At 45.4% G+C, this 9,696-nt stretch overlaps 1 protein-coding gene across 2 annotated transcripts in view; it reads left to right on the top strand.

Annotated features, from left to right (window-relative positions):
* The first annotated feature begins 521 nt into the window (after positions 1-521).
* The window catches only part of Slc44a3 (solute carrier family 44 member 3), a 73,783-nt gene continuing 64,608 nt past the window's right edge, over positions 522-9,696 (top strand). The window contains exons 1-5 of one of the 2 annotated variants that reach the window (XM_021158173.2): positions 522-706; positions 1,088-1,192; positions 5,504-5,646; positions 6,924-7,060; positions 7,805-7,898. In XM_021158173.2, coding sequence (XP_021013832.1) covers positions 680-706; positions 1,088-1,192; positions 5,504-5,646; positions 6,924-7,060; positions 7,805-7,898 — 506 coding nt within the window. In that variant the 5' untranslated portion in view covers positions 522-679. The remainder of the gene's footprint in view (positions 707-1,087; positions 1,193-5,503; positions 5,647-6,923; positions 7,061-7,804; positions 7,899-9,696) is intronic. The other variant, XM_021158174.2, reaches the window with a different exon arrangement.

The raw sequence follows: 9,696 nt of genomic DNA, 5'->3' as shown, positions 1-9,696 counted from the left end.
CTCTGCACTTTGTGGGCTAGCAGCCTGACAGTGTGGAGGGGCAGGTAGATGGGTTGGGGCAGAGAGAGGGGACCAAGAAGGAAAGTCCTCCACAGCCCTTTTTAAAATTCCTCACCTCAGCAGCGCTTTGGTTCCTGGGACTCACGGTGGAGAAGATTCAGCCTTGTAGAAATAGCAGCTGGAATGGTAAACACTTGACAGAGTGTCGCCATTGCTGTCCAGTGCTCAGTCTCCCTGATCTTAGCTCAAGGATGACAACAGATTGCAACTTGATGCGCCTCGAAGAGAACTGGTGAACCTTTCAGGGCAGGATTCTGCACACACAAAGCACCACTTACCTGTGTGTGACACACCCCTGCAAGCTCCCCGCCCTCAGAAATGATCCCTGAGGCCTCACTTCTAACTCCAGGCGCTGGCAACGGGCCCAGGCGTCGCACAGTGGTCAGGAGCACTTCCTGGGAACCGGTGCTGTGCAGGTGCCACCCTCTCCCAGCAGGTCCTCCCAACCTAAAGCCACCACGGAAAGGGCGGGTCTAGGGGACCAGCGCCCTGGACCGCTAGGAGGCGCTGAGCCCTGCTCGCCCTGCCCGCCCCTCCTGGGCCACTTGGCCCGGTCGCCGCACCTCTGTCCCGTGTGCAAGGCGACCACCGCCGCCGCCAATCCCAGCTGCCGGGTACCATGCAGTGCTTGGGCGCCGAGTACCTGGTAAGGGCGACAACCTGAGCCCTGAGAGAAGCGGCCTCTGCGGGCACCTACCTGCACAGACAGGACGCTTCCGGCTCCTCTGTCCTTTGGGAGATAAGCCACTTTCTCAGTGACACCGCTCCTTTAAAGACACCTGGCACTGAGGACCCAGTACCTGACACAAGTATTGGGCTGAGGCCAGGAAGGCGCAAGGGACTAGGGGGTGAGGGGTGTCTTACCTCCAGTAAGAACTTGGCCCCCGGGGGGTTTCACATCCATCCTGCAGAGAGCTGATCTTCCCCATGACAGAGTTGAGTTGCTTTAGCAGCCTTTGGAGAGGTTTGGGTTCGGTTGATTTCATCTGTTTCTCTTGCTTTTCTCAACTCTCCGTTTTCCTGGAAGGTTTCTGCAGAGAAAACAAGGCAAAGAGAATGGCGACCCCAAATTTATAGAAAATGCACCGATACACCGTGGCTAGTCTTGTTCTTTCTCTTTTGGACTGGTTTGGTAAGTATGGCTGCTTGGCAGGCCTAAATCCCGGGTGTGTGTGTCCAGATACAAGTGTGTCTTAGATGTTACTGGTTTAAAGTTTATGCTGCAAGGACAAACTTCTGTGATTGGTTTAGAATGACCATGAGTTAAGAAATTCTTATTCTGGGATTTCACAATCTCCTAAACTCTCTGGGAAGACTGCCTTCCTGCCAGAGACCAAGATTTATTGGGTAATTCCATTAGGATATGGAGAATCACAGCTTGCAGCAGTGCCTTTCTTCTTTGGCTTTGTAAGCTCTCAGAGTGGAAGTCCTTTTACATCAGCCATACCCCTCAGTGAAGTATTTCTCAACATTTGCTGTTTTCTAACATAGGAAAAAGTCAAGAAAGGCTTAGAAAGAGACTGCTTTTTAAAAAACTGTGTACACACAGACTTACACACACACACATGCACGGCCTTGATCTACTGTGTTTAGCAACTTGATGCAACCCCTCTCATAGCACACTTGTATACACGATCAATGGTAGACCCCACCAGACCCTGCCGTGACATCCGAGGAGTCTCTCAGAGCTGAGTCTTGGCACTTATTCTTAGAGCTTCATTCACTTTGTTCAAAGGCTGTGCTAATGAAGTCACCCATGCCAGGTTGGGTCATGCTGTGTGCTGCATAGTTAATGATTCACTCAGGTTGCCCTATAATATCTACCTGATAGTAATTACCTTTGTTAAGAAGACTTTAGTTTGAATTGACTGTAAAAAACACATTTGTTCTTTCCAAGTAAAGGACACATTCATTTAATTTTTAACTTTCCAAATGGTTTTGCGTAGATGTGGTTAGAGACACAGAGAAAGGCTGGGCCTGGATGTGTTTGTTATTGCTGCTGCTACTGCCACTCATAAGGCCCTCCAAGCTCTTCTTAAGGAGCTCAGAGAAGTCTGTGTACCTACCTAGTCCTGTTGCCTTCCCTATCAACGGTTGCCGTTTTTTCTCCAGTTCTGCTATTATGTAAATGTAGGGAGCAGCTGTCCCTCTGCGTCTGCAGCTTTGACCTTGGGCTGTTAATGTTATTTAATGATCCTCCCTTGCCCCTCTACTGCTCAAACTCTCAGGCTGCCTAGAGAGAAGATTGCATATGGCCCTTCCCAGCCTAAAGAATTATTAGCCGGCTGAGACATTGCACACCCTGAGCTGGAAACTGCAGAGAAAGTACACTTTGTAAGAGAAATCTAAAGGTTTCCATATGCCCAGATTCTCTTCACTGTGTTAGGCATAAGAGTTCTTTTTTAGCTGACTGGCTTCTTTCATCTTCTGCAAAAGTTTTAGCTTCAGATACCTGTTTAAAGCAGGACAATGTGTGTGTGTGTGTGTGTGTGTGTGTGTGTGTGTGTGTGTGTGTGTGTTCACTGCTCCACTTCTGGGTCTTGTGATGGATCTATCAACTGACCAAGTGTAGGACAGGATTATTACTGATGGTGCTGGCCCTGGCTGGGGATGGATAAAGAGGCTTATGGGAAGATATGCCAGGCTTGCATCCAGATCTGTCCCTGCAAATAGAAAGGACACCAGCCTGTGCTTATGCTTGTGTGAAATACATAAACAGAAAGCAAGCCTGAAGCTCTGAATGTTCCCTGCCTCTACTTACCCTCCAGTGTCCTCTCCTACCTCACTCTTTCCCAGTTATCTTTCAACACTCCCATTTACCCAGACCCAGCTCGGAGCAACTGCATTTGAGATCACAACATTCCAACACACACACTTCCTAGAGCTCTGATACTGGAGTGCCTGGACTCTGAGGCCAGGAGCTGGCCAACCTTAGCTTAACAAAAGCAATCCATCCACAGGGATTGGTGAAGAAGAGTGTATTCAGAGTGTATTCATTTGCAGGTTTGGGCAGAACCGGAGGGCAGAAAAGTTGGTTGTATCTTTCCACCTTTTCTGTTGGAGTCTCAGAAGCCCTGAAAACAGAGCCAGGAAATACTCCTATGTGAAGTGGGTGGCGTGATAGATATCAATGCGGTGTGAAGGCTCTTCCTGGGAGCCTTGGGCTCCCTCCTTGCAGGAAGTATCTGGGGTGCCCTAGGAAAGCTTTAAGTCTTTGATGTCCATTTTCCAAGGGTCTTGTTATGCTGCTCACTCTCTCCGGTGTGGAATTAAAACCACAGCAATGGTTCACAGTAGTGTAGAGAGAACTCAATAAACCCGAGCCCTTACCCTCCTCACAAACTTTCCGTGGACGATATCACATGCGAAACCATAATGCATAGAAAATATGTTGTTATTAGATAACTCTCTGGTGATATAGGCAAAATATCTGTCTCTGTCTCTCTTTCTGTGTCTCTCTCTCTCTCTCTCTCTCTCTCTCTCTCTCTCTCTCTCTCTCACACACACACACACACACACACACACCCTGCACTCTAGCCTAGAAGGACAGAAGATATGCCAAGGTTGGATCAACTTATCAAGCAGGCTACGTAGGCACACTGAACCACACTTCCGTGCACTGCCTTAAAACAGAAAAAAGAGTGACCCTGCCTCTTAGCAAAGGTACCTGTTCCCCTAAAAATCTCACTAATGAAACCGAGGAGCAACTTGAAAAGTGGGAAGGGGCAAGGGTCTCCTCCCCATATGGTCTACAGTTGGTCCTCTTTCTTTGGGGGCTGGAAAGTCTGGTGTCCTCCCCTGAGCTTTTGTCCAACCTTGACTGAGGACAGAGAGACCAATAATAATAATAATAATCCTGGAGGCTGAATTTTGAGGGTAGGCGCTAGGTTTTGTTTATCTTTGTGTTCCCTAGTAACAGTCTCTGGCATGCCCTGAGCACCTGAAGACGATGTAATACTCTTGGTTTTGAGAAGGGTTTTTGGTTTGTGTTTGTTTGTTTGTTTGTTGAGACAGGGTCTCATGTAACCTGGGCTGGCCTTGAACTCGGTCTTAAACTCCTCCTGGTCTTCCTTCCTCTGCCTCCTGAGAGCTGGGCTTTTAGGCATCCTCCACCTGATCAGGTTATTGATTATTTTTATTTCAAAATTGACAAGGAATGCAGGGCCTCTGGAATACATTGGCTTTAAGGCAGTATAACTTTGGAGTATATGACCATATCTCATGTTAGTGGATAGTGTCCCGCAGCCTCTGTCCCTGAATAAGCTTGCTGGTACCACATACTTTGAGGTGACATTCCGTATGGAAAGACTGGTAAACTTACTACCCACACTCTTAACTAAGCTTGTGTGAAGAGAAGAAACCTTGGCAGAGGACGATCAGATGGATATGAATGGTACAGTTGTTTAGACTGAAATTTCAAATATTCCACACTCCCTATAAAAGTGGAGTTACAAAACAACAATAACACCACTACCAACAAAACAACAACAACAACAAAAACCCACCTGTTGATTGCAAAATGCCCATTGCCAAAGTGAATCCTGAAATTCTTTTTTTTCTTGTAAGTTTTTTTATTTTGTGAAAGTTAAGCAAGCAACCCAAACACTCCTTCGGAGTGTGAACAGTGTGTTGATGTATAGGCTGGACAGCCTTGATAAGAAAGAAATAAAGTTTCTAAAGAAAGACGGGATGTTTGATAGCTCAGGCACCAAGTGTTGGTGTTTGGGGTAAAAGGGCGTGAAATTGATCAGAGGTAGGGACAGGTGAAGGCAGATGCATCTTTGGGGCTCAATAGTAGCCAGCCTAGACCATGTGTTGAGTTTCAAGCCAGAGAGAGACCATGACTCTCACACACACACACATATACACACACACACATATACACACATACACACACACACACACATATATACACACACACACATATACAAAAAAAAACAAAATAAAGACAAAAAAAAAAACCAAGTGGATATTGCCTGCAGATCAATTCAAAGTTATCCTCTGACCTCCACACATATGCATGCATGTACGTATGTGCACCCACACATGCAAACCACACACATAAGCACATGGGAAATTTTTAGCACAGCCTCAATTCTCTTCGATAACCCAGACATGCTGAAGTGATAAAATGAAGTTTTCCCAATCAAGTTTGTCAGAAAAATAAAAAGGTGACAGCCTCTTGAAGAAGACAAAGAGGAGGGGAATCTGGGAGTGCTAGGGCATCCTCCCTGCTCACCCACTACACCAATACACGGGCTACTCCAGCATTCACAAAGCCAGACCCTCCCTGGGCTGTGCAGTTGCTGCTGGGGAAGTGAGGGCCGTGGAGATGCAGAGGCTCCTCATTTAGCTGCTTGTGTTTCACACTAGCATCTCTAGGGATGTGAGGGGCAGTGGTTTTGCTGTGGCCAGGTAGTCACGTGCCCTTGGGTTTTGCCAGGTGTTCATCATGGGTTATTCGGTGGTGGCCGGGGCAGCAGGAAGACTCCTCTTTGGATATGACAGCTTTGGCAACGTGTGTGGCAAGAAGAACTCCCCAGTGGAAGGGGCCCCCCTCTCTGGGCAGGACATGACTCTAAAAAAGTAAGTCTTTTGGGGGTTAGGGCTCCTACTTAGAGAGGGGCTTTATTTCAAAACTTTGCAATCATTTAAGAACTTGGCAGTGTTCCTTATTGAAACCCCGGTCAACCCATCTTAAAAAGCAAGAAGCTGTAGACCAGGCCAGGCCTGGGCTTACATTCAGCCTCTGCTATGTCTCAGCTCTGCGATCTGGCTTGGAGTCCCTAGCCTCTCGGAGACCAGTTTTCATCTTTTTAAACTAGTAATTACGCCTATCTTTCCAGGCTGTTCTAAGGATCCAATGAACCTGTGCCTGAACCAAGGCTTAGCAGATGTTTACTGTTCCCTTACATTGTCTCAAACTCAGACTTGTAGTGTGCATTATGCTTTGGAGGCAAAAATAAAAAGTGAACTGGCGGTTTCCTGGGTTGGTGGAAGAGGGGGAAGGAGTAGCTCTTTTCTATTGGAACAGTTTCCGGAGGCTGGGGACAGGGACGGTTGCACCGAACCATCTGTGCACTTAGGGCTCTGAACTATGTGCTGGAAGTGATTAGGCAAACTGGATGTATATTTTAACATAATTTTAAATTTTTAAACAAAATAAAGTCTGTGGGCGTCATTCACCCAGGAAATCTGTCCCGCCGTTTCTCTTGTACAAACTTCCTCCCATCCCCTGTGGAGGGAGAGAGGCATCTAGACTCTTCCACCACATGTTCACCCCTCAGTCAGCCCCCAGGGTTCTTCCTCTGCATTCCTGTGACTTTAGCAGCCTATATCCGGGAGCCAAGCCACAACTGATGACAAAACGGAGCTCTGTGGCTGAGTAGCCCCAGACAAGGTCTCCATGCTGTCCTGACTCTTAAAGCTGCCTTAAATTCCCAACCTCAGCTCCCTTCCTTCCCAATGGTCATTTCCCTGAGTTCTGCCACTCCCTGAAATATATTTGAACACTTTGGAGCAGTTTCCCATTAAGGCACACTACGGGCAGTTTCTAGCACACAGTGGGCAGTTTAATCAATCCTTCTCCTCGGTGACTCGTCAGGTAACTCCTGTTATGTTCCCCCACTTCTCAGATGCAGAGCCTAGGACACAGACATGTTTGCTCACATTTGAACCAGGTTCACAAGGCGCCCCCCCCCCCCAGTTGGTTTATTAGATGTTACGTTCTTTAGATGTATTTGGCTACACAGTTTGCCTTAGTCCTGCTCCCATGTGGTGGTGTGTGCTACATTTTCAAAGCCCACAGTTACACCAATGAGAATTGGTGCCCTGAGGCATGCTTTTCTTTCCTCTGTCTTTAGACACGTGTTCTTTATGAATGCCTGCAGTTTTGAAGTCAAAGACAGGGGCCTTGGTCCCACATCCCTCTGTGTATCCAGCTGTCCTGAGAAGCAGCTGGACACTCTGGAAGAGGTCCAACTTTTTGCCAACATCAACGGTAGGTGCTGAGGACCCCTTCTTTCTCCACATCACCTGGGCTAGCAACTTGTAGCGTGGCAGATAATGTAACTCATCATGAAGCTACTTTCTCTGAATAGATACAGAGTATCCACCTCTGCAGCACCCCTTGTGTGGAAAGGAACAGGAGTGTTTTCTCATGAACTTGCTCTATGTCATTTGTGTCCTTATGGACTTATCTGAACCCCTGGCTGCTCCTCGCTTCCTATAGTAAAGGGTCTCCCTCTAAGAGACTGAAAAGGGGACAGGGAGACACAAGGTCCAAGGTTCACAGTCAAATCAGCCACATGAGGGTTTTTTGGTGAAGTTGGGTCAGCAGGCACTTTCCCTGACCAGAAAGAGAGTCAGAAGTTGTACTGAAACCACTTGGTCCAGATAGTTCAGACTTAAATGAATTAAAAAGTGAAAGTCAAAAACCAAAACAAGGCAACTTGTGAATTTTATCTGTCTGGAAAATGGAGTGTGAGATCTACAGTAAATCATCTTCCAGTAACCTTCAAATTATTTTGTGCCAATTCTACAGTTTAGTGTTGAATTTGGGGTTTTGGAGAGAAAGGGAACCTGAGTCCACCCTGGATGGCACCCCTGCTCTTTCCATGAGTTCGGGTTATACATTCGAATCCCTTCCTGCTATGGTAAAATGGCTGTGGGTTCTTTACTGGCTTTCCAAGGAAGATAGATGCAAGACTCAAAAGCAGTCTGTGTGTGTGTCTTCTGTTTCCAGGCTCTTTCCTGTGTGTGTATAGTTTGAATTCCTTCAACTACACTCAGAGTTCAAGTGTAGGCACACTGTGTCCCAGGCTCCCGGTTCCTCCAAGGTAAGAGCTTATGGGCCAGTACTTGATGCTGCCTGTACCTCTGTTATATGCGGTTAAAAATAAAAGGGTGCAGCTCCCAGTGAGGGACAAACAAAGAAGGACTACTTACTACACACGATACACATAATAAACAATGACTTAATACGGAGACAACTCAGCCAACAGTAAAGGTCCATGGGCTTTTCAGATGCCAGTGCTGGGTGGTCGGGATGGCGCTACGGTGAAGAAGGCAGTTGCCACAAAGCCTGGTGACCTGAGTTTCATGTCTGGGACCCACATGATGTGAGGAGAGAACCCACTCCTGAAAATCATCTCTTCTATATGTGCACCATGGTGCACATCTCACACACACACACACACACACACACACATGCACACACACACACATGCACACACACACACATGCACACACACACAAATTTTTTTAAGACAGTGAAAACAAATATATAAACTATTATATCAAACAAATGACTTTATGACAAGGCTAATGCACACTTTTCCTTCTCCAGGTCTTGGTTACTATTAGAGTGAAACCGTCAATATTCACACTTTCATTGCAACAGTGTTGATAGTCTTTGTTGTTCAAGATGGTGCCAGAAAAATAGGTCAGGGGTCTGGAGAAGAGGCTTAGAGGTTACTTAACCTCTGAGTACTTGTTCCTCTTGCGGAGGACTTTGGATCTATTCCCAGTATCCACATGGCATCTCAGAACCACGTGTAGCTCCAGTCTCAGGACATCCAACACCCCCTTTCTGACCTAGACTGGTGTGCCAGGCACACCAGGCACATAAAAATAGTTTTTAAAAACATTTCTGTGTACGCAAGTTAACTTTATTAGAATTTTACACAAGGTTGTACACTGAGATTTTAAAAGCTGTTTATATATACATATTATATATATTAAATTTATGTATATAGATTATATTATATAAATCTATATTATGCATAATATTATATATTTAATATTATATATAATATAGTGTATATATTATATTACATTATTATATTATATTATATTATATATATTATATATATTATATAACATTCTAGAATGGAGAGGGGAGGGGCTCAATATATATTATATATTTAATATTATATATAATATTAAAGCAAGATATAGGCCTAGAAGGGCAAGGCTTCTTTTTTTTAAGATTTATTTATTATATATATAAAAGTACATTGTAGCTGTTTTCAGACAAACACACTACAAGAGGGCATCAGATCTCATTACGGATGGTTGTGAGACACCATGTAGTTTCTAGTAGTATTTGAACTCAGGACCTCCAGAAGAGCAGTCAGTGCTCTTAACCGCTGAGCCATCTCTCCAGCCCATGCTGCAGGTTTCTTGTAGGTGCTTATTGAGCTATAACAAACCAGTACTGACATGACAGGCTCACATTTGCCCCATGGACAGGACTAAGACTTCAGGCAGGATGCTCTAGTGTGTTTGTTGAGTTTGCATGCCCATTCTTTTGGAAAATATAAATGTGTTTACAATGAATGTGAGAAATAACAATAATGTAGGTAGAAGAAGATAGTGCCCTGAGCAGCTTGCACACTGCTGATGGTACTTTAGCTTGCAACCCAGATAGTAGAGAGTATTCTGTCACAACTTTGTCGCAACCCAGTACACACATAACAACTTCCTATGAAGGTGTATAAAACAAACAGAAATGTCACAAAAGACTTCCTCTTATTATATATGATTCCTGTGATAGTTCCTATTCCAATAAAGTTGTTAAAAAATACCTTTGGAGCCAGGCGTGGTGGTGCACGCCTTTAATCCCAGCACTTGGGA

This window comes from Mus caroli, chromosome 3 (genome assembly GCF_900094665.2).
Source record: "Mus caroli chromosome 3, CAROLI_EIJ_v1.1, whole genome shotgun sequence".
Classification (NCBI taxonomy): domain Eukaryota; kingdom Metazoa; phylum Chordata; class Mammalia; order Rodentia; family Muridae; genus Mus; species Mus caroli.
The sequence above is the reverse complement of the archived record's forward strand: the minus strand, read 5'-3'. Positions and strand labels throughout refer to the sequence as shown.